The sequence below is a fragment of the Oncorhynchus clarkii genome, chromosome 3 (genome assembly GCF_045791955.1).
Source record: "Oncorhynchus clarkii lewisi isolate Uvic-CL-2024 chromosome 3, UVic_Ocla_1.0, whole genome shotgun sequence".
Classification (NCBI taxonomy): Eukaryota; Metazoa; Chordata; class Actinopteri; order Salmoniformes; family Salmonidae; genus Oncorhynchus; species Oncorhynchus clarkii.
The window spans coordinates 61,517,088-61,538,663 of NC_092149.1; the positions used below are offsets into that span (position 1 = coordinate 61,517,088).

General features: G+C 42.2%; 2 protein-coding genes across 2 annotated transcripts in view; both read left to right on the plus strand.

Annotated features, from left to right (window-relative positions):
* The first annotated feature begins 1,757 nt into the window (after positions 1-1,757).
* LOC139406074 (tumor necrosis factor, alpha-induced protein 6) lies at positions 1,758-10,523 on the plus strand. Its single transcript, XM_071148541.1, has 6 exons — positions 1,758-1,934; positions 3,844-3,981; positions 5,232-5,393; positions 9,031-9,259; positions 9,543-9,583; positions 10,262-10,523. The coding sequence occupies exons 1-6, from the start codon at positions 1,835-1,837 to the stop codon at positions 10,387-10,389; spliced, it is 798 nt and encodes a 265-aa protein (XP_071004642.1). The 5' UTR covers positions 1,758-1,834; the 3' UTR covers positions 10,390-10,523.
* Positions 10,524-11,133: 610 nt separating this feature from the next.
* Positions 11,134-21,576, plus strand: part of LOC139400767 (replication timing regulatory factor 1) — a 29,486-nt gene continuing 19,043 nt past the window's right edge. Inside the window, exons 1-12 of the mRNA XM_071145418.1 lie at positions 11,134-11,307; positions 11,951-12,083; positions 12,289-12,367; positions 12,492-12,588; positions 14,633-14,858; positions 15,130-15,319; positions 15,513-15,605; positions 15,773-15,911; positions 18,414-18,565; positions 18,981-19,092; positions 19,384-19,557; positions 19,964-20,074. Coding sequence (XP_071001519.1) covers positions 11,971-12,083; positions 12,289-12,367; positions 12,492-12,588; positions 14,633-14,858; positions 15,130-15,319; positions 15,513-15,605; positions 15,773-15,911; positions 18,414-18,565; positions 18,981-19,092; positions 19,384-19,557; positions 19,964-20,074 — 1,486 coding nt within the window. The 5' untranslated portion in view covers positions 11,134-11,307; positions 11,951-11,970. The remainder of the gene's footprint in view (positions 11,308-11,950; positions 12,084-12,288; positions 12,368-12,491; positions 12,589-14,632; positions 14,859-15,129; positions 15,320-15,512; positions 15,606-15,772; positions 15,912-18,413; positions 18,566-18,980; positions 19,093-19,383; positions 19,558-19,963; positions 20,075-21,576) is intronic.

Consider the following 21,576-nt stretch of genomic DNA (forward strand, 5'->3'; position numbering starts at 1 on the left):
CAGCCACATGAGGCCTAGCATTGTCTTGCATTAGGAGGAACCCAGGGCCAACTGCACCAGCATATGGTCTCACAAGGGGTCTGAGGATCTCATCTCGGTACCTAATGGCAGTCAGGCTACCTCTGGCGAGCACATGGAGGACTGTGCAGCCCCCCAAAGAAATGCTACCCCACACCATGACTGACCCACCGCCAAACCGGTCATGCTGGAGGATGTTGCAGGCAGCAGAACGTTCTCCACGGCGTCTCCAGACTGTCACGTCTGTTATATGTGCTCAGTGTGAACCTGCTTTCATCTGTGAAGAGCACAGGGCGCCAGTGGCGAATTTGCCAATCTTGGTGTTCTCTGGCAAATGCCAAACGTCCTGCACGGTGTTGGGCTGTAAGCACAACCCCCACCTGTGGACGTCGGGCCCTCATACCACCCTCATGGAGTCTGTTTCTGACCGTTTGAGCAGACACATGCACATTTGTGGCCTGCTGGAGGTCATTTTGCAGGGCTCTGGCAGTGCTCCTCCTGCTCCTCCTTGCACAAAGGTGGAGGTAGCGGTCCTGCTGTTGGGTTGTTGCCCTCCTACAGCCTCCTCCACGTCTCCTGATGTACTGGCCTGTCTCCTGGTAGCGCCTCCATGCTCTGGACACTACGCTGACAGACACAGCAAACCTTCTTGCCACAGCTCACATTGATGTGCCATCCTGGATGAGCTGCATTACCTGAGCCACTTATGTGGGTTGTAGACTCTGTCTCATGCTACCACTAGAGTGAAAGCACCGCCAGCATTCAAAAGTGACCAAAACATCAGCCAGGAAGCATAGGAACTGAGAAGTGGTCTGTGGTTATCACCTGCAGAACCACTTCTTTATTGGGGGTGTCTTGCTAATTGCCTATAATTTCCACCTGTTGTCTGAAATGTATTGTCAATCAGTGTTGCTTCCTAAGTGGACAGTTTGATTTCACAGAAGTGTGATTGACTTGGAGTTACATTGTGTTGTTTAAGTGTTGCCTTTATTTTTTTGAGCAGTGTATGTTACCATTTTATCTATTGACATCAGATCTTCAGTAATTATCCTGGTTAGCATGAAAGAAAGTCCCACACCCCAAATAGGCCTCTGTGCCTCCTATACCTCTGAGATACTAGATATCAACTTGTTTGGAACCCTATCTAGGCAACCTGATACATGGAAATATTATTTTCATACAGTAGAACATCCTTTTTTAAAGTGCACCCTGCAACAACATACTTCCAGCACTAAATATGTGAATATTTATGGTCTAAGCCTTGGTAAAATAAAGCAGAAGATCAGATAACCTTACCCTCTATTAATCAGTTGCCACTGACAACCAGGTATATTTTTTAGTTAAGTGGCACTTGACCAAAGAGGGTGATAAGGTAGAGCGGAAACATCTATGGGGATATTTTAGCCATTGTGTCCCCTATAGGCCTAAAAAAATGATTAAAGAAGTGTGTTCTTTTGCATGAACACATTGTTTCCTGATGAATATGGATGTCTTTATGGCTTAACGCATAAAGTCAGTGACACATTAAACATCTGTATAACCTATCATGTCTTAATGCTTGACATAGACTCTTTTAAATCTAACGCAGGTCAATGGTCCCCCACTGGTAAATTCCCATAAGTCTATGTATGGTCACTTCTCAGTGTTGGGCAACGTATTCTCATTACCTTGACGCTTAGCCTTGGCAGAGCGCGCCGCTGGGGCAGTCTATTTAAAAGGCCAGTCGCCAGATGAGCAGCGAGCACAGCGCGAGCGGTAGCAGCTAGCGAGAGGATATCAACCCGTTGCGCACAGCTCTGTTCTGTTCAGGAGGAGGATGCGCATCTTCACTGTCATCTGGGCCATCTGCTTCTTCTTGAAGGAAGTGCAAGCGTGGGGCTTCAGAAATGGAATCTTTCATAACTCCATATGGTTGGGTAAATCACGTTTTCTTTTGTGATCTTGGGGTCATTACTTTCCCAACAAGGATAGGCTACTTTTTGAACTGTTAAGCATTCCAACAACTGCGGTTGGAAACATTGGCTTTCTGTAGGACGTTCTCCTGAAAGATTTATGTGTTGTGTTTTACAATATGGTTATGGTATGTTCCGATGTAACGTTTATCACAACAATGACACTGAATCTTTCAAAAAGTGTGGTATGGTTTTCTTTTGTTTTGGTTGCTTGTACATAGGCCTATAAGAGGCGCCGGTTTCTCTTTTGTTAATTGTATTTTACAATGGCCCACCCCGGCCTAACCCTACCCTAACCCGGACGACGCTGAGCCAATTGTGCGCCGCCTATGGGACTCCCTAACGCGGCCGGTTGTGATACAGCCCGGGAACGAACCCGTGTCTGTAGTGAAGCCTATTTGATGTGTCTACAAACTTAGGCTAATTATCATTCATGTGTTAGAAAAAGTTTTGCTTTATATGTTCACTTCTCTAACAGGTCTTTATCTTCAACATAATCTCACAATCCTGCACAACATAGGCTATTTATATATATTTTTTTTGCCTAAAAACATTAGCATTAATTAACCCTGATAACACTTTGTCTACATAATTTTTACGGTTATGTTGTAACGCTATTAAATTGCACATATCACTATGGTGTGTGTTTGGGTAGAGGGCACAGTTGGAGACGGACAAATGTACGACTGTACACATGCATGAGCGTCTTGCAAAGCATGACTTCATTTTGTCTAAGGGAGGAGAAACACACATGAACTAGAAAGCTGTGCAAACTTCTGTGCAGAACATTCTTTCAGTGTTTAAGTTAGGGCATAGCAATGAAAAAATAGGACAGAAAGTTTTGTCAGACTCCACATTTCTTGTGTAAAACAGAGACAGACCCACTCCTATAACATCTGCCCTTGACACACTGAGTTTATAGACCAGTCTGCTTATTGTCTAATAATATTATATTGAAGACTGAATTTGGCCCAACCCATAGCTGCAGGAATTAAGGGTGCTGAGGCTGCTGCAGCACCCCCAAAAATTACATATAGATGTTTTTTTCTCACAAAAGTAGTGCACTGGGCCTATTTATATTCCTGTATTAGCAGACCGATATAGCCCTTCTGCAGCACAGGCAAAACGTTTTTTCCCACCCTCAAACTACTTTCAACGGAATGTGTTGTATAGGCTACTTCTGATAGAGTTAATGAGCTCGACTTGCCCATAAGGCCTACACACATCTGGAACACATAAACTAAACTGCATGTTTTCAGTAATATATCTTGTAACCCAAACCCCCTATATCATTTGGTTAGACTAATAGTGAGACATACCACTCTCTAGGATTATAATGAAAATGAGGTACCACCTCACAAGGCACCTTGGAGGAAGAGGTTGACTAGTAGTTGCAAACATTGACTCGTAGCCAACTTGGACTGCACTACAAGTCCTACAAGGTCATGCATGCCTGATGTCAAAACGGGTTCAAAGGTGGACCCCCCATAGGGAAGCACAGCAGTATGACCACTCCCGAGAGGGAGATTACAAACACTTAGCGTCTGTCCTAAGGCTTTCTATCCAACCACAACACGTTACAGAGTTGAAAGATGTTGGCCTATCCACCGTGGGTGTTTCATGTTTCTTTTATTCCGCTATGAACTTCTTAGTCTGTATGCCACTTTGCTTGTTCTAGCTCCCCGAGAAGGATTCCCCCAATCTTGTTAAACATAATATTTTCCACTTGTTTTTCTGTTGCCTGGATACGTATCTTTGTGGTTGTGGCAGTGGGACACTACACAGGCATTGGCAGCATATCTGTCTATCTGTAGTGCTTTGATGGTGATAGCAGTGTTGACTGACTGAGTGGGACGTCTTTTTTTCTGGACAGAGCAAGCTGCTGGAGTCTACCACAGGGAATCGCGTAAAGGGAGATACCAGCTGACTTATAAGGAGGCCAAGACGGTGTGCAAATACGAAGGAGGAAATCTGGCCACTTACGATCAACTGGAGGCTGCTCGTCAAATAGGTGTACAATAATGTCCCTATCCTCCCAATCCCCCCAGTCCCCTCTTGTCCATGTCCTCCATCTCTCTCTCCCTCCCCCTGCGCTCTCTCTTTCTCGCTCTGTCTCTGTCTCTTTCTCTCTCTCCCCCCTCTCTCTCTGAATTTACAAGGAAAGAGTCTGGAGGACTACAACTCAGAAGCAGCATAATGTTGCCAATTGGATTCTGTCAATGTCAATGCAGACTTTCAAAATAAGCACTGGCAACTAATGAGTGGCCCCTGAGCCCTGAGTTTACAAAATGCCATTATCACTGTTGACTAAAGATGCCTTACAGTTTGCCTAAGAGCACTAATAATTAAACAGTTTAAATTATCCGACCATGTGTTCACTGGACAAGCAATGCCAGGAAAAAGTGTGTTTATCTTGCCTTTCTCCCATGAAATCAATCAAAGATGTCTTGCCACTACACTACAGCCTGTTGCTCTGTGGGACTTCAGCCAGTCCCAATCTGCTCCCTACCCTTTCCCCTTGGCCCTAACCCTTCGATGTCTGTAGATCTGAAAGGTATATACATGTAAGCAGTATACTGCAGGGGGGTGTTGTTTTCACCATATTTCCTACACTTTACAGATCAAACATCAAAGGTTTAGGGTCAAGGAGAAGGGTTATAGGTAGTGAATTGGTACCAGCTTGAGATGTCTTCCCAGTATAGTAAGAACAGTAACACCTGCCTGGCTGGCTTATGTTAACATTACCATGGCAGACAAACTGTAGCCAGACCAGGCCCTGTCTTGGGAAACCACCACTTGTATGTCTGTGGTTAAAGCAGAGCTGCCCCATGGCCAATTATCCTAGGAGGTCTGAGTTTGTCTCCCCTGCATTTCCTGACTGACTGTGGTCCACTGATTGTGACTGGAGGCTTTTTTTAGATACATTGGAGTTCATTATGCGTTACCCCCACCACCCACCACCCATCCACATCCCCACATCAATGGTCCCCTTGTAATTGCAGATGCAAAGTCAGTGGAAGCCACATTTTTGACAGGGACCGTAGCATTTCCAAAGACAGGGTTTTGTTTTGAGAATACGAGCAAGACGAATGGCTTGTGGTAACCCAATATGGCCATGGATCTTCTGTAAGAGTGTTTTATCTGTGGTACTAAGAGGGGGATGCTAGTTCTAGAAACCAAGCTCTCTTATGATTTTACCAATATGACACTCTTAGCCCGAAACTTTGCAAATTCAGTTTCTTACTCTTTGTCCCTTCCTAGGTTTTCACGTGTGTGCGGCTGGGTGGTATGACAAAGGTCGTGTAGGCTACCCTATCGTCAAAGCTGGTGCCAACTGTGGTTTTGGGAAGGTTGGTGTCATCGACTATGGGTACAGACTGAACAAGAGTGAAAGATGGGACGTCTACTGCTACAACCCCAACTGTGAGTAGTGAACAGACCTGCTTTCAAATTATATTCCAAATCATTTCAAATTCTCGATCTGTGATTGATTGAACTGACTGTTGCAAATGGAACCAATAGAACATTTTTAAAAGTGCAAACTTCAGCCACCTGACTCTCCAGGCAGGCTAAAGAAAACGCTCAAAGTATTTGAAGGATTTCAAATAATATTTGAACCCGTCTGCTTGTATGACAAATGGAGGTTTAGGCAATCCTGGGTGTGTTGGTTTAACAGTTTAATCGACCATGAGTCTCCACCATATGAGATGAGTGTGTGGTTGAGTCAGACAGACATTGGTTTCTAAGGGGCGAGGTTAAGGACACACAGGGTCAGAGTTGTAAAGTTGATTGTGGTCCATGACATGTAGGCTAACGTACTAGTGGGACACATTGATGACTGTACATGGGCAGGGGGGGCTGTGGTTTGGATAAAGACCTCATAAGAACTCCCAACATGAGTAAGGCAGGACACTGGAGTAGTAACAGTGATAACTGTAACTGAGATAGTCTGGCCTATGAGTGATGGGGTGACGTACAGCTGTAGACACTCCAGATGATTCACCAAAGCCTTGCAGATGAAGCAAGACCTGAATGTCTTTGAGCTGTCATGATGGACGACAGGAGGGAAAAGAACGGCAACAACCAACTAAATGGTGATTCATTTCATAAAGATTGTCTCTGACTGGGCTCATACATGGAGATGAAGATTGTTTTCTTGTTGAAAGATATTTAGCTTCCTATCCATCTCAGTATATCTGGAAAGGGTTGCAAATGCAATATTATTAATATAAACACCCGGCATAACTGCCTGTGACATTTTTAAGAGGTTTGGTAAGGTTTCAGGAGTGGCTCTAAAGTGTGCATCCATGCCAATATGCTTCTGGAGAGAGCCAACAGAGGCTGGACTGTTTAATGGTGTCTCAGTCTTATAGAATGGTGAGGCAGATAATTACACAAGTCTGTGGATGAGGCAAAGAAACACCTCTAGGTGTGAAGCCAACAAGGAACACTAAATACCCAATGACTGGGACTTCTCTCTAGACGATGAACATTTTTGTACTGTAGAATGACGAGGCAAAGCAACATGTTCAGGTTTAAATCCAACAAGGAACACACTGAACTCTTAATGGTCTAACTTGTCTGTAGATGATATGAAAATCTAATACTTTACGTCATGTGGTAAGAACCCAGTCTTTAAACTTTAACTCTTTGGGACATACAGTCGTGGCCAAAAGTTTTGAGAATTACACAAATATTAATTTCCACAAAGTTTGCTGCTTCAGTGTCTTTAGATATTTTTGTCAGATGTTACTATGGAATACTGAAGTATAATTACAAGCATTTCATAAGTGTCAAAGGCTTTTATTGACAATTACATGAAGTTGATGCAAAGAGTCAATATTTGCAGTGTTGACCCTTCTTTTTCAAGACCTCTGCAATCCGCCCTGGCATGCTGTCAATTAACTTCTGGGCCACATCCTAACTGATGGCAACCCATTCTAGCATAATCAATTCTTGGAGTTTGTCAGAATTTGTGGGTTATTGTTTGTCCACCCGCCTCTTGAGGATTGACCACAAGTTCTCAATAGGATTAAGGTCTGGGGAGTTTCCTGGCCATGGACCCAAAATATCAATGTTTTGTTCCCCCCAGCCAATTAGTTATCACTTTTGCCTTATGGCAAGGTTCTCCATCATGCTGGAAAAGACATTGGTCGTCAACAAACTGTTCCTGGATGGTTGGGAGAAGTTGCTCTCGGAGGATGTGTTGGTACCATTCTTTATTCATGGCTGTGTTCTTAGGCAAAATTATGAGTGAGCCCACTCCCTTGGCTGAGAAGCAACCCCACACATGAATAGTCTCAGGATGCTTTACTGTTGGCATGACACAGGACTGATGGTAGCGCTCACCTTCTCTTCTCCGGATGCCCCAAACAATCGGAAAGGGGATTCATCAGAGAAAATGACTCTACCCCAGTCCTCAGCAGTCCAATCCCTGTATCTTTTGCAGAATATCAGTCTGTCCCTGATGTTTTTCCTGGAGAGAAGTGGCTTCTTTGCTGCCCTTCTTGACACCAAGCCATCCTCCAAAAGTCTTCGCCTCACTTGTGCGTGCAGATGCACTCACACCTGCCTGCTGCCATTCCTTAGCAAGCTCTGTACTGGTGGTGCCCCGATCCCGCAGCTGAATCAACTTTAGGAGACGGTCCTGTCGCTTGCTGGACTTTCTTGGGCGGTCTGAAGCCTTCTTCACAACAATTGAATGGCTCTCCTTGAAGTTCTTGATGATCCGATAAATGGTTGATTTAGGTGCAATCTTACTGACAGAAATATCCTTGTCTGTGAAGCCCTTTTTGTGCAAAACAATGATGACGGCACATGATTCCAAGCACCACCCTCCTATTGATGCTTCCAGTCTGTTATTTGAACTCAATCAGCATGACAGAGTGATCTCCAGCCTTGTCCTTGTCAACACTCACACCTGTGTTAACGAGATAATCACTGACATGATGTCAGCTGGTCCTTTTGTGGCAGGGCTGAAATGCAGTGGAAATGTTTTTGGGGGATTCAGTTCATTTGCATGGCAAAGAGGGACTTTGAAATTCACCTGATCACTCTTCATAACATTCTGGAGTATATGCAAATTGCCATCATACAAACTGAGGCAGCAGACTGTGAAAATTAATATTTGTGTCATTCTCAAAACGACTGTACAGTATGTGGTAAGACCTTTATCCAGATATTGTAAATAACACTTACACCTCATTTTAAAATGAATCATGACAAAACAGCTGTATTGGGACCTGTCATGATGTTTTCATGGTGGAGAATGATGCATGACCACGTTTGGAGTTGGCAGCACATGTGACGACCGTACTCAACATGGAAGAGGTTGCCTCATTGGATGAGATAGCTGCCTTAAGATACTAGCTGTGTCCCAAATGGCACCATATTTCCTTATTAGTGCACTAGTTTTTGACATAGCACTCTGGTCAAAAGTAATGCACTAAATAGGTAATAGGGTGCCATTTAGGGCACACAGCCACTAATTTTCCCCATAATTGCCTGTGACTTACAGGATGTATGGTTCGCATTTCATCGATGAATTGCATAAAACAGCTCCTAAATACAATAATTTTCCCTTTACAAATCCAAGGGATCTAGAGCTTTTCAGTTCATTTAATCCAAACTGCTCATTTCATTTTCTTCATTCAAATGACAAAGAAGTCTCTTTTCCCATTTCTAACTTCATTCAGTGGTCACATCACTTGTGAAAGAGAACAAAACAAGCAGAACGTCCCTTTATTTTAATGTATCATAATGCATATGTTGATAGCACATGTAACAAACACACTGATGTAAAACACTGAGTTTTAATAAACTTGTTATGTCTACAGCATTACTATTAACAGTCTAGTAACAGCCATTGTGCAGAATATTCTCTTCACTTTATTATTTACAATCAGCTAAGGAAAGCGACTAATTGAAAGTCCTCTGGATCTATTTTAGTTTATTAGTTATGCTTATTATTTTGTTCTTTCTATTTGATCTGTTACACTATATCTATCATTTCTAATATAACATTTCCTCATCCTGTCTCCTCCTCTCTCATGGTCCACAGCGAAGGAGTGTGGAGGAACTCTGACAGACCAGCAGAAGATCATCCAGTCACCTGGTTACCCAGAGGAGTACCAAGATGAGCAGATCTGCTACTGGCACATCCGTGTACGCTATGGACATAGGATACGCCTGCATTTCCTGGAGTTCGACGTGGAGGAGGACACGTCCTGTCTAGCAGACTACCTGGAGATCTATGACAGCTATGACGACGTCTCTGGCTTTGCCGGGAGGTGAGGATCCAGCTTTTGATTGAATGTGCCTTTGCATTAAGTTTTAATTTGTTGAGTTTACATTGTATGGTTGATTCAGGGTTGTTACAGTCTTATCCAAGATGTCAGAAAGGTGCATTGTACTAAATGTATTGATACTCATATAGACTCACAAGACTCATAAGACTCTCTTTTCACACAACATACTGTCATAACATAGGCTACTGTCCTCTAGTTGTGTTTCGTATGACCATTTTGTCAACATGTTACTCTATGATCAAATAAATAAATGTATTATTTACAGGTACTGTGGAGATTACTTACCAGATGACTTAATTAGCACAGGTATGAAACAAACACATTCCTATTTTATTACCATATTATGATGAATATTCATTATTATAGATCAAGAAGTTACTGTATATTTCTGCCAAGGATTAAAGCAAATGTACACAAGAGGAGGTGTGTTGTGACTTTTTTAGTACGGCTGTGCTGCGGTTGTAGGCATGAGGCAAAGCCCTTTTTTAATCATCAATTGTTTATCGATTTTTAGTTATAATGGTTTTCTTTGATAAACTATGTCCACATTTCAAATATCAGGACAGGAGGTATTATCAGTACTTTATACACATAGCAATATATCCATTTAGACTTGGAAATCACTGGCCACTGGCCACCATTTAATAATGGAACATTTAATAATGTTTACATATTTTGCATGACTCATATCGTAATTATATACTGTTTTCTATCCTATTCTACTGTATCTTAGTCTATGCCACTTTGACATTGCTCGTGCAAGTATTTATATATTCTTAATTCCATTCCTTTACTTTAGATTGTGTATATTGTTAGATATTACTTGTTAGATATTACTGCATTGTTGGAGCTAGAAACACAAGCATTTCGCAACACCCACAATAACATCTGCTAAACACTTGTATATGACAAATAAAATGTGATTTGATATATCCACATAGCAAATATCCAAATGTCACCTTTCCCCGTTTCTCTCTCCCACAGGGAATGTGATGACACTAAAGTTCCTGTCCGATGCCTCTGTAGTGGCAGGAGGCTTCCAGCTGGAGTACATTGCTGTGAACTCTTCTCTCCACCACTTCCAGAATGACAGCAGCTACTACTTCACTTGACAAATTATTTAATAGATGTTTTTTATGTTAATGTTTCCTATTGTATTTATAATGTTGTCGTTTTTACTCATGTAATTGATGTGTGTATCCTTGTTGTCTTCAAGGGAAAGCAAATAAATGCTGTATTAAATGTATAACCTCACATGTTGAATGTTTTATTTGATTTGGGTGTTGTTGAGTTTGTCACTACTGTACTTCAATGTCCCTCCCCATCCTTATCATTGTTTAGGATGATCATCAAGTTTTGAATGGAGTTATTCAGTAAATAATGTTGTAGCACAATTTTGGGATGTTCAGTGAAATTAATTTTCACCAATTTGGGACATTGTCAATGGAAAGACAATACATGATTCTACAATTACCTGATTAGGCTTATATAGCACAGAGTAATAGGGAGTTAGTTATCAGTATATTTGGATATAGGCTTTATTATTCTGCAAATGTAGACAACAAAAAAATCTAATAAAAAGAGCATTTGCAGGATTTGCATTTATGCTTAAAAAATATTAAATATCCTATATTACAAGCAGAGAAAGATATATCCCATTTGAAATTTTGTGAAAAGTATATTAGGATATATTGCTATGTGCATAAAGTACTGATAACACCTCCTGTCTTGATATGTAAAATGTGGACACAGTTTGAGACTACGATCAAAGCTTTTCAAGAAACAGAATCTTTTGTGTTCTGCTCAGAGTGGGCGGTCCGTGCGTCGGGTCATAGGTGACTTTCAGACAGCGTACTAGTTTCGCGCCAGCGTTTTCGCGGGGAGAGGAAACTACACTGGGAGAGTCAGACAGAAAGAAAATAGGTAAACTATTTGCTGAAATAAGATAATATCGCGTATACTTGCAGTTTATTATTGGCGTTGATGGTATCATTTTCTTTGATCGTTTGTGTTCTTTCAGGAATTGCAAGGTGAGGAAGTGCATTTGGCTGTGTTTTGTTTGTATTTTCGCGCGATCCGAGAGAGTAGCTTGCTAGAAATAAAATACTCGTGAGCAATTGCAAGTTAGATAGTTAGCTACCTGTATTAGTATTGACAGTATTGCCATTCACCATTATTTAGTAAGTTGAGAATGTGTGTATATTTGGTATTATATATATGTTTTGTAGATGGCTAGTTAGCAAACCAGTTAGCTAATGTTGTGGCTACCTAGCTAACCAGCTCACTTCAGATAGTTTTGAGCTATTTTTTTAATATATTTTTTTAATAAGTTAGTATTAAGCTTATAGGTGTCCAGTCCTGTATGTTGAACAGCTACTAATGCCCTCTACTTAGAAGGGTAGCTAGCTAAGCGGATTGAAGAGTAAGTACAGTTCAGGGATGTTTTGATTCTGGCAGTGATGCCCAGCCTGACCCCTCATACTCACATGGAAGGATACACGCTTGCTTACACGTTCAACTCGTAGCAACTGTGTCAAACAACATGCACATATCCAAATCAAAAATATGAATCCTAAAGTCTACTCTAGTTATCTAGCAACCTAAACAAAAACACCCGTTGAGGCAGAGATGGAACATTGTCACAGTGTCTGTCTCAACATCCTCTCCCAGCAGGGTTTGAGTGAGGAACCAGGATGATGGCGATGGTGCCTCCTACCAGCTCAGGTTTCCTTCCTCTGCTGGAATCTCTGGAGGATAGCACAGCTGGACAACCGGAGCAGACCGAAGCCTACCTCACTATTGCCAAGTAGGTGCTTTAGTTGGACATGCGTAGCCTGTAAGGTGATGTTGTTATCCCTAGATGCTGATCTAAGGTCATGTCAGGTGTATATTCTTCTCTCTAATGAGCTATGGTAGGGGGTAGATCTGTGTCTTGTGTAACTCTATATAAGATGCCTAATTTTCTATTGTAAATGTACACTGTAATTCCTGGGTCTGACTTGTCTTTTCAGTCGTCTCAGTGGAGATGATGGAACGCAATTCCTCCCTGCAGTAGTAAAGCACTTTCCACGTTTGGGTAAAACTTTCCAGGTGAGTGCTTGCTTTATGTGAAGAATATTTATAAAGCAGTACATTTACATTTTTTTAAACTTTAATTAACATAGGGATACTGTCATAAATGTCCACTTGTAAAGCTATTGTCATGTTGTTTTAGACCCATATCTCCAGTCAGAATGCAGAGCTGAGCCAAGCTGCCCTGCAGGCCCTGGGGTTCTGTGTGTTTCATGTCCACGTTGTCTCTGCTATCTCAGGTACTGAAGTAGAGCATTTCATAGGTTTACAAGAGACAAGTGTAACTGGCACGGATAAGCCTAGTCCTAGACTAAGAAGCACTAATCCAGATTTATATTGAAACTACTTTATACTCCAAAGGTAGACTTAATTTAGACCCCAATAGAATTCTAGAATGCAGCTGTAGATTACTGAGAATTCTCTTTTTCTCACACATTTCAAGCAGATATGGCTCAAAAACAAAGCGCTTGTAATTGTCGTTTGTTGACTTAGTTTTAAGGAGCACAACCTCTTTGATATGACACCACATTCATGTCAATAGGAATAACACTAATTTTGTTTCCCTTTATGTAATAACACTCACTATAAAAAGAATAACACACAACTAAAACCCTGGAGTAATTAAATGACTCACTAAGTATAATATATTGTAAATATTATTTACATGTATGAAAAATAATCCATAATGTGACCAGAGTACAATATTTAGAAAGTATTTCAAAACCCACACAAAGTAGGTTATTTGATCGGCAATGATTCTTACTTCTGTAACAATGTAAAAATACAAACAATTATTCAGACTATTTCAAAATGTATATAACCTCTCTCAATAAGATTTAGTACAGATCAGGCCTGACACGAAAGGTAGAAATAGTAACTTGGGTGACGACAATTCAGTGAATGCAAGTATTAGATAGACAGACCGATAAAGAGAGAAGATACAAAACAACTGTTCAGGGACAATATAAAAAAAGTACACAATTTCCCTAATAAGATTTGTAGGTTAAATTCATATCACACTCACTTGAGTGTTTGGATTTAGCCTTCAACATGCCATAAAACGTATTGAAGCTCAGCCCCATCCTACAAAGTGGCGGGTGTATAAAGTTGAGCACACAGCCATGCAATCTCCATTGACAAACATTGGAAGTAGAATGGCCTTACTGAAGAGCTCAGTGACTTTCAACGTGGCACCGTCATAGGATGCCACCTTTCCAACAAGCCAGTTTGTAAAATTTCTGCCCTGCTAGAGCTGCCCCGATTAAGTGACCGCATCGCCAGTGACGCATAATGTTGCCTCCAATTCTTGTTTTCTTGCCTGACAGCCTAACTACAGAGTTCGCCAGTGTTAGTCGATTAGTGACAAAGCTGGGACAGTTTCCAACTGAATTGTATCGGTAGAAACGGGACAAAACAAACAACTTGTTACTTGGATATTTAAACAAATATCACCACAACTCTATCATATGAGCTCCACTGCGCGGGCGTCAACCATAACACGACAGCTACGCTGTCAAATAATAGGAAAACAAGGCAATGTATAGCCTACGAATATCTTTACCTAGTGAACATGACAAACCATGACTTAAGCCCAACACATAAACACAAACTACTCCAATCTCAATTTCGGTGGCTTGCTAGCTGCTTGTCTGTATGGCTGACTAGTGAAAGTGACAGCTGAGCTCTGTGCTTCGAAAGCTCAGCATTAATTTACCGCCACAGTACTTTTCTTGCCCAACAAGCAGCGGGGGCTCTTTCCATATGGATTACATTGGTAGGATCAAGACAAAACAACCAATTAGTTAGCGGAGTATATATAGCCCAACACTGCAACTATTCCCGTGAGACAGAGAGCAATCATTTGAGCTCCTGCTTCACTGCTGATGTGCTCACCTGGCTGTACCAAACATGTGATCATGACAGGATTTGCTAATCAGAGAGCAGCATCAAACATCAACAACACCAAGCATATATCTGCTGTTGACTTGTTTCACTTACCTCGACATCATCACTTTCAAAGTGCAAAGACGTGTCTGAATCCGTATCGCCAAACGACACAGAATACAGCCTCTTCCACTGTGAAAAGTTGTGGCCGCTCCGTCATTTTGAGTAATTAAGTGATGTTATTTATTTTAAAAGTCAAATGACAGCATGCCCGAGCATATTTTCCCGATAATTACAGATATTTTTCTTTATCTATGTTCTGGAAACAAGCCTGTAATGTATGATAAGGATGAAGATAGTGTGATTTGTAATCCTCTCTTTCTCTCCCTTTCCCCACAGCTAATTTTGCAGAGGAGATATTGTCAGCACTTTCCTCTCTGGTGGTGAAGTCCACAGACAAGAACACATGCACACGAGCATTATGGGTAATTTCCAAACAGAACTTCCCTACAGAGGTGGTGGCCAAGAAGGTTCCAGAGATCCTGAGGGCCCTGGAGTGTGTGCGGACGAGAGAAGACATCCAGTCTGTAGTTATGGAGCACGAGTCTCTGAATGTTGTCATAAGGTATACAAACCCATCCACTCATGTACTCCTACCTCGTAATCAATAGCTTTGGTTGGGTGTATGACCCTCATTTAGGAAAGCACCATTTAATGGTTCAGCGTGATAACGCTGACATTAAGCAGATGGATGTTACAGTACTTTATCTGGCTCAACATTCTGTCTCTGTTTTGCCTTGTGTTCATAGCTCTCTGGGCTGGAGGAGACTGTCCTGACTTTATTTCAGTTGATCATCAGCACTTTCTCTGTCATGAAACACTCTCTCTGTGGTCAGTTTGTTGGAGCAGGCCTCGGCCCAGATGGGTGAGGATGCAGTACAGTGGGCCAAGCTGGTCATCCCCCTGGTGGTCCACTCTGCCTCTAAGGTGCGCCTGCGGGCGGCAGCAGCCCTGGAGATGGGCCTGCCTCTACTTCTGGAGAAACAGAAGGAGGTGGCTGCCATCGTAGAACCTCTCATGTCCTCAGTGAGTCTTTACTCTGTCATTGTGTCTAGGCCAGGTTACTGTCAAATCACTTTGTGACAACTGCTGATGTAAAAAACTGCGCTAGAAATGCGTTTGATTGAAATGGAAGGTTTGGAAATGCAGCACATCAAACGCAGCATGTTTCATGCAGGTTTCTTCACATTCCGACATCATTTATCTTGTTTCACTCCAGAAACTCATCCCAGAGCTCCAGAAACTGTTCTCCACGAAGAACGAGACCAACGTGCTGAAACTCTGGCCGTTGTTTGTCAGGCTCCTGGGGAAGGTAAGGCTCGGTCATTCTTTATGGTTTGAAACCTGCACCATTTACTACTTATTCGCTACGTATCTACTACGTAATGTTTAGGGAGGGAATTTGGCAGTGCATGTAATGATCTGCTTGGCTCTTCAAAAGTTGTATTGAAACACTGTAAATTGTGTTCCATCCCACAGCTGCTCCATAGAGGTGGTCCCTTCATCAACTCCCTGCTTGGCCTGGAGGAACTGGGCTTCCGTAGCTCCTCCCCAAACATCAAGAAGACCGCCTTCATTGCTTGGAAGAGCCTGATTGACAATTTCGCGCTCAACCCAGGTGTGTACAAGAAAACAGCATGCTTTGACTTAATCCAGTTGAATTGAGTTGCTGCTTTTTAGTCTTTACTTTCATCCGCTGTTTTACTTTAAAATGTATTTTAATCGAGGTTTCTATGACCTGGTTTATAAGATACTCTAGTAAACTTCCACTAAGTCCTCACACATTATTTTCTATGTCGATCATGTGCTAAGAGACTTGATTCTCACTGTTGAGTTAGGAACGTTTACTAAAATACTACTCCTCCAATGGAAAACTATGAGGACCACTCAATAACAGTTGAACATGTTACTTTATGTATTCGTGGTTTAGTTCTATACCAGGGGTCTCCAATCTTTCCTAGCATGGGGGGAGGGGGTCTACCAACCCAGAAGAAAGTTATCATGACAGCTAACTGGTTACACAAAGTGAATGATTGACAAATGCGCGCAACACAAACATACAGGGAAATACTGCTGAAAATGAATTGGCAGATAATGTGACTTTTTTTAAATTTATTTATTTTTTTTTATTATTTTTTTATACTAATTGTGGCTAGCTAGGGGTGTAGATCCCTGTTCTATATGGACTGTAACTGTCTGCCTGTCTCCTCTGTACTGTAGAGATCCTGTACTATACAGACTGTAACTGTCTCCTCTGTACTGTAGAGATCCTGTTCTATATGGACTGTAACTGTCTGCCTGTCTCCTCTGTACTGTAGAGATCCTGTTCTATACGGACTGTAACTGTCTCCTCTGTACTGTAGAGATCCTGTTCTATATGGACTGTAACTGTCTGCCTGTCTCCTCTGTACTGTAGAGATCCTGTTCTATACGGACTGTAACTGTCTCCTCTGTACTGTAGAGATCCTGTTCTATACGGACTGTAACTGTCTCCTCTGTACTGTAGAGATCCTGTTCTATACGGACTGTAACTGTCTCCTCTGTACTGTAGAGATCCTGTTCTATACGGACTGTAACTGTCTCCTCTGTACTGTAGAGATCCTGTTCTATATGGACTGTAACTGTCTCCTCTGTACTGTAGAGATCCTGTTCTATACGGACTGTAACTGTCTCCTCTGTACTGTAGAGATCCTGTTCTATACGGACTGTAACTGTCTCCTCTGTACTGTAGAGATCCTGTTCTATACGGACTGTAACTGTCTCCTCTGTACTGTAGAGATCCTGTTCTATACAGACTGTAACTGTCTCCTCTGTACTGTAGAGATCCTGTTCTATACAGACTGTAACTGTCTCCTCTGTACTGTAGAGATCCTGTTCTATACGGACTGTAACTGTCTCCTCTGTACTGTAGAGATCCTGTTCTATACGGACTGTAACTGTCTCCTCTGTACTGTAGAGATCCTGTTCTATACGGACTGTAACTGTCTCCTCTGTACTGTAGAGATCCTGTTCTATACAGACTGTAACTGTCTCCTCTGTACTGTAGAGATCCTGTTATATACGGACTGTAACTGTCTCCTCTGTACTGTAGAGATCCTGTTCTATACGGACTGTAACTGTCTCCTCTGTACTGTAGAGATCCTGTTCTATACGGACTGTAACTGTCTCCTCTGTACTGTAGAGATCCTGTTCTATATGGACTGTAACTGTCTCCTCTGTACTGTAGAGATCCTGTTATACGGACTGTAACTGTCTATGTTCTATACGGACTGTAACTGTCTCCTCTGTACTGTAGACCTGTTCTATACTGTAACTGTCTCCTCTGTACTGTAGAGATCCTGTTCTATACGGACTGTAACTGTCTCCTCTGTACTGTAGAGATCCTGTTCTATATGGACTGTAACTGTCTCCTCTGTACTGTAGAGATCCTGTTCTATACGGACTGACTGTAACTGTCTCCTCTGTACTGTAGAGATCTCCTCTGTACTGTAGAGATCCTGTTCTATACGGACTGTAACTGTCTCCTCTGTACTGTAGAGATCCTGTTCTATACAGACTGTAACTGTCTCCTCTGTACTGTAGAGATCCTGTTCTATACAGACTGTAACTGTCTCCTCTGTACTGTAGAGATCCTGTTCTATACAGACTGTAACTGTCTCCTCTGTACTGTAGAGATCCTGTTATATACGGACTGTAACTGTCTCCTCTGTACTGTAGAGATCCTGTTCTATACGGACTGTAACTGTCTCCTCTGTACTGTAGAGATCCTGTTCTATACGGACTGTAACTGTCTCCTCTGTACTGTAGAGATCCTGTTCTAAATGGACTGTAACTGTCTCCTCTGTACTGTAGAGATCCTGTTCTATATGGACTGTAACTGTCTCATCTGTACTGTAGAGATCCTGTTCTATACGGACTGTAACTGTCTCCTCTGTACTGTAGAGATCCTGTTCTATACAGACTAACTGTCTCCTCTGTACTGTAGAGATCCTGTTCTATACGGACTGTAACTGTGTCCTCTGTACTGTAGAGATCCTGTTCTATAGGGACTGTAACTGTCTCCTCTGTACTGTAGAGATCCTGTTCTATACGGACTGTAACTGTCTCCTCTGTACTGTAGAGATCCTGTGCAGTGCCAAGCGTCTAAAGTTGCTGCTGCAGCCCCTCAGCTCCATCCAGGTGAGGACTGAGGCCCTGCTGCTCACCAAGCTGGAGGTCTGGTGGTACCTGGTGGTCAAACTGGGAGCCAACCTGCCCGCACATTTTGAACAGGTACTGCTCGTGTTTCTCCTGCTTTATGTACATGTTTATACTGCACATTTTGAACAGGTACTGCTCGTGTTTCTCCTACTGCTTTATGTACATGTTTATACTGCACATTTTGAACAGGTACTGCTCGTGTTTCTCCTACTGCTTTATGTACATGTTTATACTGCACATTTTGAACAGGTACTGCTCGTGTTTCTCCTGCTTTATGTACATGTTTACACTGCACATTTTGAACAGGTACAACAAGCATTTCATCTTTATACTAGAATAACATAACCTGATAATGTGTTAGGACTTGTTACTAGGATTTGTTACTGGGGAATTGAGATTCAATTGAGAACCTGAATCTACTCATGTATTGTCTTATCTGACGTCCCTTAATGTGTTACTGTTGTTGACTAGTAGTCTGTGTTGTCAGGTTGGTGTTCCTCTCCTCCAGTGCACCCTGGGCCCAGACTCGGCCCTGCCAGCCACTCCTTCCAGGAGCTCCAGCCAGTGCAGTGCTGTGGGGACCACTACTCCTAAATCTGGTACAGTCTCCCTCTGACTACCCTCACCTACCTTCTATTGACTAGTACTGGAAAATATCGTCTGCTGCTCGTTAGCTGTTTTGCTTTCAATTTGCATGCGTGACTTGCCGTTATGTACTTGCATTTACCTAGTAGCGTATAGAACAGCATTACTTAATATTCTCGTGTCGGATATACCTGAAATGTGTCACCAGGAACTGTGGAAACATTGGATGTAAAAGAAATGTAACTGAATGTTTTACTCTGAGATTCATACGTCATTGATGAATCACTCTTCCCCCGCCCCACCAGGTTCCCCAGCGTTCTCTGGCACTATGGTGCCCCGTCTGAACCTAAACACCAGTGTGGTGGTGGCCCAAGCCTACCCCTCCATCCAGCTGCTGGGACTAGAGATGTTGTTGCACTACTTCCTGGGGTCAGAAGTCACAACCGCCGCAGCCAAGAACAAGCTGACGCTCAGCCTGGGTGAGGGAGGGGGCAGGTTGCTACCATAGAAATACAATGGGTTGCTACCATAGAAATACAATGGGTTGCTACCATAGAAATACAATGGGTTGCTACCATAGAAATACAATGGGTTGCTACCATAGAAATACAATGGGTTGCTACCATAGAAATACAATGGGTTGCTACCATAGAAATACAATGGGTTGCTACCACAATTTGATTTGCTGCTCTGTGGCGCTGTTTGAATATGATTTGCCCTTTGAACCTGTGGAGGTGTAGAACTAGTTTAAGAAATGTTTGTTACCGTGGGATGACACACACATTATCCATGTGCAATCCCTGTAAAGTAAACTGTCAGATAAAAAATAATTGTTGGAACCTGTTTGCCTGTTTCTACCTTGACTGACCCTCTTTGTTTTCTCAGAACCTATTTCTCACCCCTTCCTGTCCAGCCCCTTCTCCTTCACCAAGCACGCCCCTCTGCTGATCACTGCTGTGCACGACAGCTTCATCTGCATCGGCAAAGACGCCCCAGGTACCTACCTACCTGCCCTCAAGTAACTCACTGTAATTGACAAGAGCATAGACTCAATGAACGCCATGATGGCTCTGACTGCCATTTTGGCTCCTTTAGAGTAGGGATGTGGTTTAAAAAATCAATAGTTATTTTGGGCCATATTATAGCGATACTTGTAATTGTATTTTTTGTTAGGTGGTGTTGGTGTAAAAAAACAAAACAATTGTGAGCCATCATGTTTTCAGCACTTTTTGCCATGACTGATCAAGACTAATTTTGAAGTGGATTTAATAAAGGACAACAATAACGGATTGTAACTTTCACCTGGATTAACCTGGTCAGTCTGTCATGGAAAGAGCAGGTGTTCTTAATGTTTACTCGGTGTATGGTGAGCAATATGTTTGGAACAGCAAATTGCAATAAAATCGCTGTTTCGAATCTCAATACATTTAGGATCCTGAGAATCTCAATACATTTAGGATCCTGAGAATCTCACAATACATTTAGGATCCTGAGAATCTCAATACATTTAGGATCCTGAGAATCACAATACATTTAGGATCCTGAGAATCACAATACGTTTAGGATCCTGAGAATCACAATACGTTTAGGATCCTGAGAATCACAATACATTTAGGATCCTGAGAATCACAATACATTTAGGATCCTGAGAATCTCAATACGTTTAGGATCCTGAGAATCTCACAATACATTTCCTGAGAATCTCAGGATCCTGAGAATCTCACAATACACGTTTAGGATCCTGAGAATCACAATACATTTAGGATCCTGAGAATCACAATACATTTAGGATCCTGAGAATCACAATACGTTTAGGATCCTGACAATCACAATACGTTTAGGATCCTGAGACTCACAATACGTTTAGGATCCTGAGAATCACAGTACGTTTAGTATCCTGAGAGAGTCAGTACATTTAGGATCCTGAGAGTCTCAGTACATTTAGGATCCTGAGAGTCTCAGTACATTTAGGATCCTGAGAGTCTCAGTACATTTAGGATCCTGAGAGTCTCAGTACATTTAGGATCCTGAGAGTCTCAGTACATTTAGGATCCTGAGAGTCTCAGTACATATCGTATCGGTACCTAATTATAGCGATAATATTGTATGGTGTGCTCCCTGGCAATTCCAGCCCTACAGTAGAGCCTTTGTATGTCATCTCGAAGACTGTCTCAGAGTCAGCCTCAGTGTATAGCTGTTTCTTCCTCTGCCAGTCTAGCCAGGGAGAGGATATAAATAATCTATGGCCCTGTTAGGCTTACATTTTTCCTAGTTTCCTTCCACTTTGCATGCTATTCAGCTAGCCTTCTTCCAAGAACAGATGCCGCAGGCCCCAAACATTCCCTAGTACAAGCTGCGGCAAGCCAGGCCTGTAACGTGTGTGTGTGTGTGTGAGAGGCTGCGTTTACACAGCCTCATATTTGTATCACTAATTGTTCTTTTGATCAATCAGACCGGCTCTGAGTAATATTTGATATCATTGGTCAAAAGACCAATTA

Coding starts and splice junctions, on each gene's coding strand:
- LOC139406074 (XM_071148541.1), top strand. CDS start 1,835: ATGCGCATCTTCACTGTCATCTGGGCCATCTGCTTCTTCTTGAAGGAA. Junction 3,982..5,231: donor GGAGGCTGCTCGTCAAATAG/GTGTACAATAAT, acceptor GTCCCTTCCTAG/GTTTTCACGTGTGTGCGGCT. Junction 9,260..9,542: donor GTCTCTGGCTTTGCCGGGAG/GTGAGGATCCAG, acceptor TATTATTTACAG/GTACTGTGGAGATTACTTAC.